Source organism: Leucoraja erinacea, chromosome 19, assembly GCF_028641065.1.
Source record: "Leucoraja erinacea ecotype New England chromosome 19, Leri_hhj_1, whole genome shotgun sequence".
NCBI lineage: Eukaryota > Metazoa > Chordata > Chondrichthyes > Rajiformes > Rajidae > Leucoraja > Leucoraja erinaceus.
Genome location: NC_073395.1, coordinates 26,671,851 through 26,690,866, shown reverse-complemented (window position 1 = coordinate 26,690,866; position 19,016 = coordinate 26,671,851). Strand labels below are relative to the sequence as shown.

At 41.0% G+C, this 19,016-nt stretch overlaps 1 protein-coding gene across 2 annotated transcripts in view; it reads left to right on the top strand.

Annotated features, from left to right (window-relative positions):
• The window catches only part of ano6 (anoctamin 6), a 107,085-nt gene extending 91,275 nt beyond the window's left edge, over positions 1–15,810 (top strand). For both annotated transcript variants that reach the window (XM_055650703.1, XM_055650704.1), the window contains 3 exons: positions 680–891; positions 4,984–5,089; positions 9,145–15,810. In XM_055650703.1, coding sequence (XP_055506678.1) covers positions 680–891; positions 4,984–5,089; positions 9,145–9,360 — 534 coding nt within the window. In that variant the 3' untranslated portion in view covers positions 9,361–15,810. The remainder of the gene's footprint in view (positions 1–679; positions 892–4,983; positions 5,090–9,144) is intronic.
• Positions 15,811–19,016: the final 3,206 nt, after the last annotated feature.

Genomic DNA, 19,016 nt, shown 5'->3' with positions numbered 1-19,016 from the left:
TGGATGGAGCAGTGGCAGATGGAATTGAATCCAGACAGCATTTTTGGAGGTCAATTTCTGTGAGGACATGTAGAGTAAATGGCAGGGACCTTGGGGACATTCATGTACAGAGGGAAGTTAGCAGACAAGTCGATAGTTCATTTAAAGCGTCAACACAGTTGGATAGAATAGTAAAAAGGGTATTTGGTATGCTTGCCTTTAAAGGACAAGGAGTTGAGTATAAGAGTTGTGATATCATTTTGTAGTTTACAAAATAGTGGTTGGACTGTCAAGATCACATTCAGTTCCATTTTTTGGAGAAAAACAAATAAAATGTAGAAAAGTCAAACAATGGTGTTGGGGGTTATGTGTAGAAGGCTGGTGAATGGGATTGAGAGGGAAAGATAGATCAGCCATGAATGAACAGCCAAATGGCCTAATTCTGCTCCTACAAGTTATGAACATGAACTTACTGTTAAATACACTGAACAAAAGTCATGAGTTTTAAATTGTATTTACAAATGCATTTAAGACTAGGGACATACTTAAAATGTAACTCAATTTGTTCCCATTGTTTTATATTTAATAGGAGATTACCAAGTTTTATAGAAAGAAATATAGGAGAGCCATTTATGTTGTATAATAGTTTTTTGCAATTTATAATTTAATATAACACTTAGGCTTTTTTTTGTGTTTATAGGCATTGATCATTGCATTTACTTCTGATATGATACCGAGGCTTGTTTACTACTGGACGCTATCAGTGGTACCCTTTGGAGAGCACAGCAGCCCAACGATGCGTGGTTACACCAATAGTACCCTCTCTGTTTTCAGAATCGCTGACTTCAGTAATATCAGCAAGCCCATCAACTTCCCTTCTTGGTTTGACCCTGAAACCCAGACCACTTGCAGGTTGGTGCTTCCATTACAATTAAATAATTCTCCCAGAAAATTGCGGGGACACATCTCATAGTGAATCATCCACGTTCGCTAAAATGTGAATGAATAATTCAGTTTAGTTTAGTTTCAAGATACAGCGTGGAAACAGGCCTTTCGGGCCCACCGAGTCCGTACCGACCAGCGATCCCTGCACACTAACATTATCCTACACACTAGGGACAATTTACAATTATACCAATCTGCAAACTTGTACGTCTTTGGAGTGTGGGAGGAAACTGGAGCTTTGGGAGAAAGCCCACTTAGGTCACAGGCAGAATGTACAAGCTCCATAGGGACAGCATCTGTAGTCAAGATCGAACCCGGGTCTCTGGTGTTGTATGGCAGCAACTCTACCGCTGCTACACCGCACCAATAAACTAATAATCTTATGGTAGTGCATTCTGAAATGTCTATTTCTGTTTTTAGGAATGAGATGGCCCTAAGGTTATATCTCGTTTGATGGAGATTTAGGGCCTGATATTCATGGAGTTTGAGGTTTCAAATGCAGGAGGGATTATGGCTGGCAATCTGGACTTGCAGGGTTTCCCACCAGGAAGTCAGCCATATCGGTAACTTATATTGCATATGAACATAAAAAATTAGAAGGAGGAGTAGTCCATTTGGCACCTCAATCCTGCTTTGCATCTCAATATGACCATGGCTGGCTTGCCTCAGTTCTGATCTACTCTGGCAGGAAGGAAACTGTTCAAGAGAAACCGAGTGGCAGATAGAGTTTAAAAGGGGTATGGGAAGCAATATGATTGCAAGAATCAGAGGTAATCACAGTGTAGTTCAAAATTCAAGGGAAGATTAGTGGTGGATCACAGGTTCTATATTAGTGATAGGGGGGCGAGGGTTGAAGGAAGATCATGAAAAGTTTGGGATGTTTCCAGATAAGCATCTTTCACTTAAAGCAAACATTTCTGAGCCCCATGATAGTTTTGTAAATGTATTTGCCTAATAAATTTAGCTTTTCTATCTTCTTATTTTCCAATGCCCCAAAATCTGGACATAATCTTGGTAGGTATAGGGGTAATTGCAAAGAGAATAAAAAAGAATACAGAACACAGTATATGGTAGAGATTGAGGGGTTTTGGTACATAGTTCCTTGAAAGTGGTGAACAGGTGGAGGTAGTGTGAACAAGGTGTTTGGCACACAAGCCTTTAATCAGGGTATCAAGTGCAGGAGTTGAGACATCATTTTACAGCTGTACAGATGTTGGTAAAGCCATGGTTGGAGTACCACATATATATCTGGTCATCTTACTATAGGAAGGATGTCATTAAACTGGAAAGGGTGTAAAAAAGAATTAAGAGGATATTACCAGGCATTGAGATTTTGAGCTATAAGGAGAACCTGGATATAATCAGGTATTCGTAGCAGAGAACCTACTCCAACCATGTGAATTTAGCAGGTAGTCAACTACCATGGGCAGTAAGCAGATAAGCCGTAATTTCGAGATTATTTTCTTTGAGCTTTTCAACAGCTATAATGGGAAGGAAATGTATATTTCCTTGTATATTATATATTGACTCTAAATGGAGTCAAGTTGAGAAAAGGGGAAGTAGAACGGGATCTGAGGGCCTTGTTCATCAGTCACTCATGCAGGTACAGAAGGTAGTGAAGAAAGCAAATAGCATGTTTGCCTTCATAACAAGATGAGGAGTATAGGAGCAAATAGATCATTCTGCAGTTGTACAGGGCCCTAGTGAGACCAAACCTGGCATATTGTGTGCAGTTTTGGTCTCGCAATTTGAGGAAGGACATTCTTGCTATGTAGGTTCATCAGGTTAATTCCCGGGATGGCATGACTGTCATATGTTGATAGAATGGAGCTGCTAGGCTAAATTCTAGAATTTAGAAGGATGTAGTAGGCCCCCCTCAGTCATGACTGACCATGAGTGATGCATCCTAGTTTGTCAGATGTCATATGGAGGACAGGTTGTTCCCCATGCAGCAAGTCCCCCCTCTCCACGTCGCTGATCGATCCAGACGGACAGCTGGGCTGTTACAGTTTGGCACCAGCGCTGTCGCGGGAGCTGCCAGACTGAGGTTGTAGACAATGACGAACTGCCTTAGGGACTCCAAATCCGGATTTTCTTGAGGTTTACTCCTGGAGCCTTTTCCATGACTGGATATGGCCACAAGGCAGTGGAGGTTTTAAATCAGAGTTTTCCCTGTCCTAGATGGACTGCCTTCCCAGGCTGACGAGCCCCATCTACCCAAGACTCGTGGGGCGGGGGCGTCTACCTTCCCGTGCAGGTCTATAGCACCTGCCCACTGCCCACTAGAAGGATGAGAGGGCATCTTATTGAAACATATAAGATTATTAATGGTTTGGACACGCTAGAGGCAGGAAACATGTTCCCGATGTTGGGGGAGTACAGAACCAGGGGCCACAGTGTAAGAATAAGGGGTAAGCCATTTAGAACGGAGATGGGGAAATACTTTTTCACACAGAGAGTTGTGAGTCTGTGGAATTCACTGCCTCAGAGGGCGGTGGAGGCTGGTTCTTTGGATGCTTTCAAGAGAGAGCTGGACAGAGTTCTTAAAGATAGCGCAGTCAAGGGATTTGGGTAGAAGGCAGTAACGGGGCACTGAATGTGGATGATCAGCCATGATTACATTGAATGGCGGCACAGTCTCGAGGGGGCGAATGGCCTACTCCTGCACCTTTTTTCTATAAGATGCACAATATCAAAGATTATTAATAATATAATGATTAAAATCGTAGAAGTGAATGTTTCATCAAACTGCTATGAGAAACAATGCAAAACTTCTACTACTTTGATGTAGAGTACAGGTGCACAACCTTTTATCCGGAGTTCCAGAAACCGAAAAGCTCCGAAAACCGGCCATTTTTTCCAGATGTCGTCTGCGCACCAAAGCTCGCGTTTGGCGCCAAACCTGACCCAAAACGACCCACGGTCAACCCAGGTCTGTACTACTGTAGCGGCTGCCTCCTCCCTGGAGACCGGGAGACGCTTAAACATCTGCAAATCATTGCTTAAATGTTAGTCAGTTAGTTTGGAGGGCTTTTATGTGAAGGGGGGTGAAGGGGTAAACTTTAATTCTTAGTCCCCTACCTGGTCGGAGAGGCGGGGAGTGGTCAATGCCTTACCGGGTCGCTGTGCAGTAAGCTCCACAGCGCTGTGGCCGGTGGGGCCGCGGGCGGCGGCGGTTGTAGCTCCGACCCCGGCAACTCTACCCCTGGCTGCGTGGCGCTCCAAATCCAGCGCCGCCCGCGGCCGGACGCCCCAGCTCCGCGAATGTCGGGAGTCGGCCGCGTCGCAGCGCTGGGATACCAGCGGGGAGCGGGCAATGCCTTACCGGGTCGCCGTGCGGTAAGCTCCGGAGCGCTGTGGCCGCCGACACACAACATCGCGGAGCGTCGCTGGATTTGGAGCCGCGCAGCCAGGGGTAGAGTTGCCGGGGTCGGAGCTCCAACCGGCGCCGCCCGCGGCCGGACGGAGCCCCCAACTCCGCGGCTCCAAATCCAGCGACGCTCCGCGAATGTTGGAAGAAGGCGGCCACAGCGCTCCGGAGCTTGCCGCACGGCGACCCGGTAAGGCATTGCCCGCACCCCGCTGGGGCGTCCGGCCGCGGGCCGCGCTGGATTTGGAGCGCCTCGCAGCCAGGGGTAGAGTTGCCGGGGTCGGAGCTACAACCGGCGCCGCGGCCGGATGGAGCCCCCAGCTCCGCGAGGTTGGGAGTCGCCGACCAGGTAGGTAGGAGACTAAGAATTAAAGTTTCCCCCTTCACCCCTACACCACCACCACCACATAAAATCCCTCCAAACTAACTGACTAACATTTATGCAATGATTCTCCCGGTCTCCGGGGAGGAGGCAGCTGCTCCAGACTTTTCAAGCCGCCCGCGCTACCTACCTAATCTACGCTAAAAATCTTCCATTCTGAAATCCGAAAATGTCCGAAATCCGACAAGTGTCTGGTCCCAAGGCTTTCGGATAAAAGGTTGTGCACCTGTATCACTAATAACTTTTGTTTTGGATTTACAGTAATAATTGCATTTCAACTCACCCACTAATGTACCTTCTGTGGCAGGTATCGTGACCTCAGATATCCACCTGGGCATCCTCTGGAGTATTACCATAGCCTTTATTTCTGGCATATAATGGCTGCCAAGCTCGCATTTATTATTGTTATGGAGGTGAGGAATATTTTTGCCTTATTTATTATACAAGTGTAATAAGTGGAGTTGAATTAATTATGTTGGTCCTGTGTCAGTAAGTATAACACCTAATGTTGTAAGTAGGAGCCTTTCACATATCAGACGGTATACTTGTATTGCCTGCAACAACAAGAATATTTTGGTGCTCTTGGTCGTGTTTTTTTATTCTGGAACGTATATATTCCTTTATTGGTGAATAAATATTATATTATGTTTGAATTATATTTTTTGACATACAAGTGAAATATCTTTTCAAATGAGTGCTGATACATAAGACTAGTGGATGTGAAAAATAAATATAATTTGATACTTCACAGCAAAATATAGATTAAATATGGCAAGTTTAATATTGCATAGGAATCATTATTTTATTTGAATAGAGATGAAGTGGACATTGTGTGGAAAACTAGCATTTGTGTGTTCATCTAGCTTTTTTTAATACCTCATTCTAGGCGAGTGCTTTCTCCTGTCTCCTGAGTGAACATATACACCATTAGGATCGGGTCAATTAACTACCCCGATTTTCTTAAAGTAATTATGAATGTATGGATTAGGAGTAGGAGTGGACCGCAGACTCTCAAGCCTGTGACACTATTTTAAAAGCAAAAAATAGGTGGCAGAGGTTAAAAAAAGTACCCTGCACAGTACTCCAGCTGTGATCTCACAGTAATGTTTGATATTACTGAAGCATAATCTCCCAACTTTTATATTCAATAATCTGAATTCTGCTCCAACATTGAATTACTGTTTGTGTATTATTCAAAGAAAATATCGGGGTGGTTGATTGCAACCTTCACGTGGTCCGCCCTGTTTCAACGAATGCAATCAACCTGGCGTACACAATCAAATAAGATCAAATAGAACAAGTTGTCCCACAACGTTAGGCTGTGCATGCCATACGCAAGGAGAAGAAGGGGAAGAAAGAAAAACTTTGAAATATATGTGACATACAGTTCCTAAAAGAGATATTGTTTTGTTTTTCTTGACAGAAATGAGCCTATTCAAATCTGAGGTTCATTTGCTAAAAGACCAGACCATAAGCACTTTGTAATGTTATACATTGGAAAGTGGAGCAGTGATGCAGATCAAGAGGTCTAGGTCAATTTCCATATGATATCAAGTTACGACAATTAGGATACCCACCTTATGGGAGCTATTCTGGACACCCATAGATTTTGAGTTTGTCATTCAGTTGTTGGTGCTTTCATAGCAATGCCCGTTTCTTAATTTTATCATCTGGTGTCTCCGGTGTTTATGTTTCTGTTTGCATCAGTGCTAACTTTCTCTCCGAATAAAGCTAACCAGGAGTGAGAAAGTTAAGAAAAAAATAGGGTGAGTAATAAATGAATCAAGATCTCTAAATGCAAAAAAAAATGTTGTAGGCGAGAGAATACATTAGAATATATGACAGGACAGGAATAGAAAATAGATATGGTGAAAGAAAAGGAAATGCAAGTGCAAAAAAGCAGAATATTGAGAGAGAAAGCAGGAAACATGAAAAGAGAAAAGGAAGAAGTAAAGAAAACAAAGAGAAGAAACCGAGAAATGGAATGAAAACTCAAAAATGTCTGCGATTGAATTGAATTGAATACATTTTATTAGCCAAGTATGTGTACCTACAAGGAATTTGCCTTGGTGCTTTGCTCGCAAAGATAACAACAGGATATACAGTAGACAAGTAAAAATAAAACATTATAATTTAAACATGTGAAGGATAAAATAAATTACCAGAGCAAAAGGAGGCTACAGACTTTTGGCTGTTGAGTAGAGCTGCTCGTGGAAAAAAAGCTGTTTTTATGTCTGGCTGTGGCAGTTTTGACAGTCCGGAGTCGCCTCCCAGAGGGAAGTACTTCAAAGAGTTTGTGACCAGGGTGAGAGGGGTCAGAGATGATCTTACCCGCTTACTTCCTGGCCCTTGCAGTGTACGGTTCGTCAATGGGGGGAAGGTTGCAGCCAACAACCTTCTCGGCTGATCGAACAATGCGCTGCAGCGTCCGGATGTCATGCTTGGCGGCTGAGCCAAACCAGACAATAGACAAGAGGTGCAGGAGTAGGCCATTCGGCCCTTTGAGCCAGCACTGCCATTCAATGTGATCATGGCTGATCATTCCTAATCAGACCCCGTTCCTGCCTTCTCCCCATATCCCCTGACCATGATGGAGAAGGTGAGGACAGACTCATATGATGGCCGTATAAAACTGGACCATTGTTGCCTGTGGCAGATTACGTTTTCGCAGCTGCCACAGGAAGTACATCCTCCGTTGGGCCTTTTTGACTGTGGAGTTGATGGTGGCCTCCCATTTAAGGTCCTTGGAGATGAAGGTTCTAAGGAACTTTTCCCTGCTCCACAGATGTTTCTGTGGTGGTGTTGATGGTAAGTGGGGGGGGGGGGGGGGGGGGGGGGGGGCCTCTGTAATGTATAGGAGTGAGAGGGAAGGGGAGCTCTCCTAAAGTCTACAATCAAATTATTTATTCATCACATACACAATAAAGTGCAGTGAAATGAATTTTGCCAGCAGCGGTACAATCAAAAAAGAACACACAATACACGGTAAAAATTTAACGCAAACATCCACCACAGCATTCTTCACTGTGGTGGAGGGCACAAAGTACAGTCAGTCCTCCTCCATAAACCTCCGCAGTTGCCGCTGTGGGCGGCCGGATGTACAGGCCCTCTCGTTGGGATGGTAAATCCCAAATCGGCGCTTCCCCACCGGAGACCGCAGCTTCAGGATGTTACAGGCTGCAGGCCGGCGGTCGGAGCTCTTCTCCAGGGATCCCCGGCGAGGGATCCCACTCTGGATGGTAAGTCCACGGCGCGCCCGCGGCTAGAAGTTCCGCAGATTGCGGCTTCAGGATGTTATCAGCCGCGGGTCGGCGGTCGGAGCTCTTCTCCAGCGATGGGGTGCCTAGCGAGGGGTCCCAGGCTCCGGACGCTGTGCCTGCGGCTAGAAGCTCAGCAGACCGCACAGCTTCAGGCTGTAACAGGCCATGGGCCAGTGATCGGAGCACTCTCTTCTGGCGACTCCAGCAAGGGCTCGCCCGCTCCGCAATGAAACGTCCACGCTGCGCCCGCTGCTGAAACTCTGGGCCTGACTCCGGGAAAGGCACCAATCCATGGTGTTGGGCCACGAGGGAGGCGACATGGAGGAGGCGACCAACAGCGGTTCCCCCTTACCCCCTCACCACCCCCCACACAAGACACACCAAGAGACATTTAAACACACACATTTTGACATACTAATGATTTAAAAAAAGTAGAAATGGCAAAGCCACTGCTGGCAGGGCAGCCGTCTCGCAGTGCCCCCACCCGTCTGTTGTTGGTTTCGGAACATCAGGAATCCAGTACGACACGAGGAATGTTGTTGGTCAGCGTGGAAACAGTGGGCCGAACGGCCTGTTCCAAACTGTATCTCTAAAACTAAAATCTAAAGCGAACAAATAATTAACTAACTAAGCAGCTTATCTTTTCTTCATCACAGTAATAAAATCACAATTGATATGCTCTAACCAGGTTTAGGATACACAAGCCAATTTCCCCTGCTAAAATGCATCAACCTATTCATTTTCTTGGACTCTGTGCAGAGAGTAGTGACAAAAGATTTGTGAACAAATTATTTGTGATACATTAAACTAGATGTGCTGGCAATTACATGGATGATGCTAGTAGATCATGGTGGAATTGGTGCCCATTTTGAATATGTCGATCAGCATACTTGTTCCTCCTATCCTTCAATGGTCAGGGAGAAAGGAGGAATGAGTTGGGCTTGACAGAGCAGGGTAACCACATAAATCTCCCTGCTGGACCACATTCAAGGTGAAAGTTGACGGGCTAATTATTTGCGTGGAGGAATGTTTGGTGTTAAAACACCAAAAAAATTACAGAGTAGTGATTGCAGGGAAAATATAAACAACAATTCATCATCATAGTGATTTGTGTATGAATCATGTGATTTTGCAGGCAGTTTTCACTACTGCATTATGAAAAATCAGCAGGCAATTTGTAATTATGATTTCACTTTTACTTTTTTCAGCACGTTGTATTTGGAGTGAAATTCCTCGTGTCGTACTGGATTCCTGATGTTCCGAAACACATTAAAGAACAAATTAAACGCGAGACGTATTTAACACAGAAGATTCTGCATGAATCTCACCTTTCAGAATGGCGCAACAAAATGACAGATGCAACCAAAAGCTTAATGAAAGGTTCAGTAAGCCTGAAAGAACACAACAAAGAACTGGACATATAAATAACTGATAACAGAGCATATGGAATATGATCGGTAATCACTCAAATCATGTATTGCACAAAACTCTTATCTTTAATGTAACTTTTTTATATGGGGTGGGGGGGTGAAATTTCCTTAAATGCTAATCGGTTTGATTATCAAGAGAGGATATTTTTAGTTACAATGTATATAAACCTGTGAATGCCTTATGTTTTTCTAATTGTTCCACTGAATTTTATCTTGAGTTACATTTAAACTATCAAATTGCTCAAGTTATGTCAGTATAATTCTTAAGGAAGATTGTTTGTTTTATTGCACTTCGAGAACATTTATATTTTGAAACTCATAATTGGGGATGCTGTGAACAGATAAGGAAAATCTTTACATATTTTTTTGATAATTTTCAACTGAAAATTGGGGAAACAATAATGCCATTCCATGTGTCCCAACTGATATGATATGATGTGTCTCAACATTTCTTTGAATATTAATTTTTGAAAGTGAAGGAACAGTTCCAGGAGAAAACAGATGGTATTTAATGTAGTCTGCACTTTCATGGCAATCCTGTAATAGGTTGCAAGTATTGAGTGCACGAAGAGAAGGATAATTTCATATCATTGATACACTGACTAAGTTGATGATATCAGTGATTTCTCCTACATTGACCATTTGCTTATTAAACGTAATCTGTACATAGGTCACAACATGCTGATAGCATTTAAGGTGTTTACCGTTCCATGTGTGCAATTTGCCTGGGGGATTGTGGAAACCCCTAAGAGGTTTAAACCTTGCTCTGAGATGTGCACCTTTACGCACCCTGGAGGCAACATCTGATTTCCTGACACCAAGATTTCAAAAGGTTGCCCCAGTATCTTCAAACTTGGATCAGTGTAGTAACCATCAGATGGGGGCTTTTATTGAAACTCTCAGGCACGTTTATGTCTGGATAACAGAGCATAAGAAATATGATCAGGAACGCCTCAAATCATGTCAATCATTCAATAAGAACATGGATGAAATATTGGCTTGGCTTTACTTTTAAATGATACCCTCATTTCCCTTAGTGTCCAACTGTAATAATTTGACTATACTGTGACCAATATCCACTAGCTCGTGAAACAGAGAATTACAATATTTTAGATCCTCTGGGTAAAATGATTTCCTCCCCATTTTTCAAAGTTGTTGGCCCCTTATTTTGAGTCTATGCCCCTAATTGGGGTCTGTATGGTTGCAAAATATAGGCTATTATTTTAATCTATTCAGGTGGGATGTGATTTAAACTTTTAGTGACCAGCAGTGATAAGACTGACAAAATATTAAAGCAGATCAGTACTCTAGAGGATAATACTTTTCATTCCAAAGAACGCTTGTTAATAATTGTTCTTTATGCCATTTTTATTATAAAGATAACCTATGATGATGATTTGTGCATCAATCTATCTATGTATCAATAGACTTTTTAGTTTTTTCTGTTGGTCCTGATGGTCTGGCTCAAAAGGGAGGTCAGTATATGCTTGAGGTGTTTTTTTCAATTTTTAAATCAATTTAACAATGTCAACTAAGTAAAAAGCCACACTGTCCTTTGTGTGAAAAGGTGAAAAAGAAAGCAAAACAATATGAAACCATTTTTTATATTTTTATATATCATGTCCTGCTTAAAAAGCAGGAGTAAGATTTGTTCATTAAAGGATTGTTTAAATAGTTTTAAATCAGCAGAAACTCTATAGAATTGGGTGGGTGGGGCACGAACAAGGGGAACGAGATATTTCTTTGTTTGCTGGTGGCTAGTTTTGTTTTATTCATTTATGGGGTCTGGTTCTCATCAACAAAACCAACATTTATTGCCCATCCATTGTTACCCCTGTGAAGGCAATGTTGAGCCATCCTTTTGAATTTTAAAAGAATTTCAACTTCAAAAAGAATTTCAAACAGTATATTTTGCATCAAAGGTACTGTTTGATTGTGTGCTGGACCCATCAATGATGAAGAAACAATCAGGATAGTGAAATGCTTGGGAAGGGAATCTGCATATAACAATGAGCCTATGTACCACCCACCCTTGTTCTCCTAGATGACATTGGCCATGGGTTTTGGAATTGCTGTCAAAGATAAAGTGAGATGCTGTAGATTGTCTTTTAGACATTACATACAGCAGGGGTGATATACCAATAGTGAAATAAATAAACATTTGACATCTGGATTGGGTGCTGATAAAGGAGTTGCATTGTCTTGCATGGCGTTGTGCTGCTCGAATGATGTTGCAGCTGTACTGATTTGGACAAAGTGAGAATGTTCCACCACACTCTTGACTTGTATCTTGCAAATGGTGGAATGGCTTTGAGAATCAGCCAATGAGTCACTTGCCATACATTACCCAAGCTCTGAACTGTTTTCAGAACCATAGTATTTATATACCTAATCCTGTCAACTTTCTGGTCACTGCTGATTCCCCGGATGTCACTATGGGAATGTAATTTAATGTCCAGGAGAATAGGTTGTCAGGGTACTCTTGATAGAGGATCATTCATTGTACTGTGAATATTATTTTCCACTCATCACGTCTGAGCATTCTCCAGGTTTGTTGTATGCAGGCACAAACTGCATCATTTTCTGAATAATAATAAATGGAATAGAATGCTGTACAATCTTCACCAAACATTCCCAATTCTGAACGTACAGCAGAGTGAAAGCTATCCACTCTTGACTGTGTGATAGCCATTGACAAACCAGCTGAAGATGATAATACATGGAATGTTATATGGTGGAACATATTTAGCTCAAACATGGAGGTTTTTATGTATGACCCAAATCAGTGGCCTGAGACTTCATGTCAGAGCACATACTTAGAAACTACTAACAAAAGGAATGATCAGAGCAATGGTAATGGATTTCCTCTGAGACCTTTTAGTTTAACAGAAAGTCCACAGATGTTTTTTAAGGTTTTTGCAGATGATCTGCCAAAATTATGCTCAGCACAAAATCATAATCTTTGATTAATTGATTCCAGAACAGATTTTAGCCAAAATAAAAAATGATTCCAAGGAAATATGTGGACTTCCTTTCCAGATGATTGGATACTATTCAAGGCAATGGAAAATTCCATGTATTAGTTCCACAATGCCCATTTTATAAAAGGCTGCTAGTCTTCCATTGCTTGAGGATAACCATCTTTAGGGAGTGAGTGTTTAGGAAGGAACTGCAGATGCCAGTTTACACTGAAGATAAACGCATAATGCTGAAGTAACTCAGCGGATCAGGCAACATCACTGGAGAAAGGAAATGGGTAGTGTTTCAGATTGAGACCCTTCAGACCGAGAGGCAGACTAGAGGTATGAAAAGGTACAGAACCAATTAGAGCCGGCACCGATGGCCAAAGAGCCCACAATGGTCCATTGTTGGCTGTGGAGGAGGTGATAACAAGGGGATACAAACAGTAAAACTGTCAGGATGTCTAGGGTTGTGAAGGGACAGAGAGAGAGAGAAAGCAAGGGTTACTTGAAATTAGAGAAATCAATATTCATATTGCTGGGTTGTAAGAAGCCCTAGTGAAATATGAGTTGCTGTTCCTCTAATTTGCGTGTGGCCTTACTCTGACTGTAGAGGAAGCCCAGGACAGAAAGGTCAGTATGGGAACGGGAAGGGGGGTTAAAATGTTTGGCAAACGGGATATCCATTCACATTTTCTTAATCACGGTTAATTACATACAGTTGCACATGCTTTAAAAAACTGAGAAGTCATCCTGTGAAATATTTACCAGAAAGAAAATGATCTGTGAAATGTTTTTAGCCCATCTTTTGCTCTTAACGTCAAAATACATAACCATATCTGTGCACTATATTCCTTTTTGTGCATAACTATATTTTATATTGAAATAACTTTTTTTTTTCAACATAAAGCATTTACCAACTAACGCATTTTATTTTTAATTATAAAATCATGCTCCTCAATAAATAATAGTTAATTAAGGTAAATCAATACAGATGTGCCGACTACATCATTAAAAATGTAATACATACCATTATTGACATCGATTGTTAGGCAGCAGCAAGATTACAATTTGCATTTTTATAATTCAGTATGCTAATTAAAACAAATAATTCCCTATCCATTGAGGAGAATCTTTAAGATGTAAAATTTGTTGATGTGTCATCAAAATGGGGTGGGGCAGCAGTTTAAAAAAAATCTAAATAGATGGTCTGAGCACACAAAAGCAGTTATATACCATTTGCGTCTGAAACATCTGTTATGAATGTCATTTATGAGTGTGATACACGGGATAATCTTTCACTAATATTCCAATGAATATTGAAAGATTCATTAATATCCATAGATTTAATCCTGTTTAATTCAACAAAAATATTATTTTATCGTCCTGTCAATAATCATTGGTTATCAATTCCTGGGAGCACTTCTTTTGTATCAGTTCAAGGATGTATTTTACCATTAAATTATTTTAAAGTAAGTTTATTACATAATTCGACAAAAAAAAAATTCAATATTTACTAGTTAACCATTCGAACCCGAGTGCTGTTGTTGATAAGCGTGACATTTGAAGAACAAGTAGTAATCTCCTTAGTCCTCACTTATGAACCTATGGTGTAGGTAAAAATAAGCATTTTTGTAGTTTGTAATCTATTAAATGAAATTATTCTGTACACTAGCTGGGATAAAAGTTTTTTTTAGTTTTGATTTGAAGTGCCAATTTCACACTACGAAAAGATTTAATTGCTGTACCAGATTTTATGATAAAACTCCTAATGAGACTTTCGCACTGAGATCACCATTGTGATCATGTAAATTAGATAGCAACTTCCAACAACCACATACTTCCAGATAATAAATGGATAAACCCAGAGCTGCTCAGAAATTCATTTTTCAATTACATGGATTGGCAAGAAGTATTTAACAGAAGTATAAACTTCAAGCAGCAGACGTATACTTGCCAAAATTACCGGAAAGGTTTAGTAGTGTCCATTTCCAGTGAATGTACTCTTTTGATTATATTACATCTTAACTGCTGCCAAACAATCACTTTGGTACTAAAATTAAAATGCAACAAGTGTGGAGTCTCATTTCCTCAGATTTGAATTAATGGATATCTTTAACCATTTTCTCTTTCTATGTGATATCTTTCGCTTCTTGAGCCATTCTTGTCCCCAATTCATTTCTGTACCTGACAACATGAATGTTCAATAATTTCCTTGTTCAGCATACTTAATTTTCATTAACAGTGGATTGGTTATGGAGGTGTGCGGCATGCTGTTATGTTCATACGTTTCAGATCCTCTACAGAGGGCACTGTGATAGTTTAGTAACAGGAACTATGATTATAAAATCATGGGAAGGGCAAATGTAATAAGTGATGGGTACCAATTATTTACCACTAACTACAGAATTTGGCCGAGTGATGGCTTCTGATTAACTTCTTTCTTACATTCCAGCAATCAGTTTGCATTACACATTTATCTAAATAGAATATTGTTTTTTCTTTTGTATGAAACATTAAACCCAAACCCCTATCGGTACACATATAATGTACTAGCACATGGTTTCTTGCCAATATTTATTCCTTATTTTGTATTGCCAAGATAGATTTTCCAGTCAACATTATAGTACTGTTTGTGGGTGCTCGTAGTATTTGATCATTACTAGATTCCAAGTTTAGTTTTAGTTTGGTTTAGTTTATTGTACAGTGAAAAACTTTTTTGTTGCATGTTCTCCAGTCAGCGTGTTTGGTGGAAGCACAACACAACATCAATTCAAAATCATATTTATCCTTTAAAAACAGAAGAGTAGGATATATAGGAGACCTACATTGCTAACACCCTTGTGCTCTGACTGAAATTTGCAATTTTGCACAAAGCTGATATTTTAAGAAAAAAAACAGAACATCATTACAGAAGAAGGAAAGATCATGTTTGCTGGGACATAACTTTTGGTTTTATATTACATTATTTTTAGTTCACATCAGTTACAACTCTATATTAAAAGAAATGAAGAAATTGCTGAATATTAGCATTAACTAACTTTTTCTTTGTTCAAAAAAACAATCTCTTCCTCAAAGCATTGAATGAAAGAGAAGCAACAGTTTAGTTCATTATTGCATAATTCTGATCTAATATTGCTGTGCTTTAAACTCATGAGTAAGGTTAGTATTTTTGTTTGAGTTTGCAACTAACTTTAAGGAGGATGTTGTTATTGTTCAAGCAAAAGAGCTGAACATATAATGTTGTCAAATGGATATGATTGATTTAGCTGAATAAGTTAAAAACAAGTTGAATAAAGATATAGATGAAACCTGAATTTTATTAACAATGTTTAACATATCTTATTAAGTAATATCTCACTTAAAACCTGTCATGAAGCCATATTTAGAATCTTAATTTTCTGCTTGTATTATATGTTGAATTATTGAACACATTTTATTATTCACCAAAGAGCACCAATAATTTGGAATAAAATATTTACATTTTTTAACTTGTCTTTTTCTTGAAAATACCTGCTCTAAAACTGGGTGGCGCCAGCAATGGCTGACTCGCCAACAATCTGTCTGTCCCTTTCTTTCTATGTGTTTTAATAGTATGTGTTAAATGTATGTTTTTAGTGTTCTTCAGCTGGTTTTATGTCGGGGGAAACTTTTTCTAATCTCTTACCTCGATGGAGATGCGATTTATTCCCGTATCGTATCTCCGTCCGCACTGCGGCCTAACATTGAGGAGTTGGCGGCCTCTGCTGGAGGCCGCCTTTTGAGAGCTCCACCACGGGTGCCTACGGGACTTGAGCATCGCGGAGCCCGCTATCGCTTTGTCAGGCATCGACCTCGGAGCTCCAACCGTGGGTGGTTGTGGGCTTAATATCGGACATCGCGGTCTCTGGTCAGAGACCGACTTCGGGAACTCCAAGCCTCAGGAGCTTCGACCGCTCCGACGCAGGAGCTTCGACCGCTCCGACGCGGGAGTTTCGATCGCCCCGACGCGGGGGTTTCGACCGCCGGCTGCGGGCGTTTCGACCACCCCGATGGATGGTTCGACTCCCCCAACCGCGGGAGAATAAAGAGGAAAAAGATTGGACTTTTTTTGCCTTCCATCACAGTGAGGGAAGTCAAGTCAAGTTTTATTCATCACTTGCACATAAAGTGCAAGTAAAATTAATTTGCCAGCAGCGGTACAATAAAAAAGAACACACAATACACAATAAAAATGTAACACAAACATCTACCACAGCATTCATCACTGTGGTGGAAGGCACAAAATTTGGCCAGTCCTCGATTTTCCCCCGTGGTCGGGACCTCAACTTTGCGGGTGTCCAGATGTACAGACAAGGTAAGTCCTGAATCAGTGCCTCCCCACCAGAGACCGCGACTTCAAGATGGTGTAGGCCGCAGGCCGGCGGTCGAAGATGTAAAGTTGGCGCCGCAGCCAGAAGCACCGCACGACCGGCGGTCGGAGCTCCTCTCCAGGGATCCCCGGCGAGGGACCCCGCTCAGGATGGTAAGTCCCCGCCGTGCCCGCGGTAGAAGTTGGCCGTGGACCTGCGGTCGGAGCTCTTTGATGTGGGGAATCCGCTGTGGTGGATTTTTCCATTAACTTTTATGTAGTTGTGTGTCTTGTAACTTTTTTTTCATATGGCTGTATGGCAATTCGCATATCACTGTACCTTAATTGGTACATGTGACAATAAAAGACCTTTGACCTTTGAAACCTTACATTAAACCTACTTTTTTGGAAAACTGATTGAATTTTAAAGAAAATGTTTAATTGGTCATGGAAGGCATCTAGTAAATCAGTGGTGCTGCTCTTTCTCAGAGCTTTCCGTCCTTTCTTTCTCAGCAGCTTGCCCTGCTCTTTGTTCTTTCTTTTCATTCCACCAAAGGGAATCCCTTTATCTGAAAGCAACTGGTTGTGTGAGCATTACTAAAGAGTTTTTCAGCATCTGGCACACCACTCCCTCTAGACGTATAATTTGAAGCAAATACATAAGGCACCTGGCTTTTGCAATATTGCAGCAATAATCTATGAATAGCCAATCTCTTTAAATAGCAAATGATGGTAGGTGTGTTCTTTTCCACCGCTGAGTCATCGGTTAAGAAAGGGAAAAAAGGGCTTAGTTAAACCATAGAGCTCCAAAATGGTAGGACTGTTGAGTAACTCAGCAGGTCGGGCATCATCTCAGAAGACCATGGATAGGTGATTTTTTAGTTCAAACCCTTCTTAAGACTCGGCTCAGAACATAACCTATCCATGTTTTCCAATGATGTTGCCTGACCTGCCGAGTTACTCCAGCACTTTGTGTCCTTTTATGTATTAACCAGCATCTGCTGTTCTTTGTTTCTACACTAGGGCTGTTGACATGGTTGATTCCTGATAAATGCTCTGCACCTACTGGTATATTTGCTGCACTATATGGAACCCCTCTTTGACATGGCATTTGGCATGATTTACCCCACAAATGTGTGTGTAGATTGCACATGTCTTTTCAGAAATCTAGCAGTTCATGCAGCGGACTGAAAGTACTAAATTAATCCAAGTACCCAGCACAGCAGCTCCACACTCTGGTTACAGAAGGTATTATAATGCTAAAGTGCCTTCAGCAAATACAGAGGAAACTTTCATTTGTTTACAGAAAGAGGATGAATGCAAGAAAATGCATTATCAAAATAACAAGAATTTTTGTAATAATCAGTTTTGTTAAGGTTGTGTCATCGATGCAAAAATCAGACTATAAATGCGCAGTACATTCATTTAAAGGAAAATGTTCTTTCATGTTTCCAGAGATGTATTCGTTATTTTAAGTTTTTTCTCACGTTGGTCTATCGTGGTCACTTATGCATCTCTCCAGATCAGTTACAAATTTATACTGTAAATGAAATACGATCGGATAGCAGGTAGATGACAACACTAAACTGTGCTCCATCCAACCATATGACATTTCAAGTAACAGTTTGTAATTTCATTGATGAGTTTAGACAACATTATTAACTGCAAGGCCTGATCTGTGGTCATTTACAATTAAATAATATTTACCTTTGAGCTCTTTAGATTTTTTTTCCCTTTAATTATTTTTTACGATTGGTTTTGGTTTCCTCTCACCCAATTTGCATTGTTCTTCCGTGATCACCAGCAAAAGAGCTGGAACTCATAAGCCTGAGGCAAATTAGGCAGCAAGAGCTGGACAAGGCTCAGAGAATCGGTCACATACTTGGATCAGCCCAGGCAAGGCCAGATGTGGGGGAGAGTGTGGTCTGGTCAAAGTGATAGGCAGATGATAGTGATTTAGGCTAGCAAAAACTGTGGAAAAACATTAGAGTTATAATAAAGGGCAAAGATATTAAAAGAAACATGACTATTAGGGCAGCAAATCATTTAAGAAATTAGTGAATCTCATGTCAGTTGCTATTCACATGCATGTTATGTGTATAGAGGGGAGGAGCCAGATGAAAGATTACTAACGCTTTCAAAGGAACTTTTTGCCTCATTCAATATCAAGATGAATCATTGTGGGATAATGTGGGGTTTGCAAGAACTTCGTTTTCTGCTCCTTTTTAACGTAAATGTAAGAGAGAAAAGAAATCCTTTTCTTCTTTTGCTTAAATGTCTTTATGTCCTTGATGTCATTACTTTTTTTTATTGAGAAATGAAAACAGCAACAGCTAAGAATTTTCAAAACAGAATTTGTT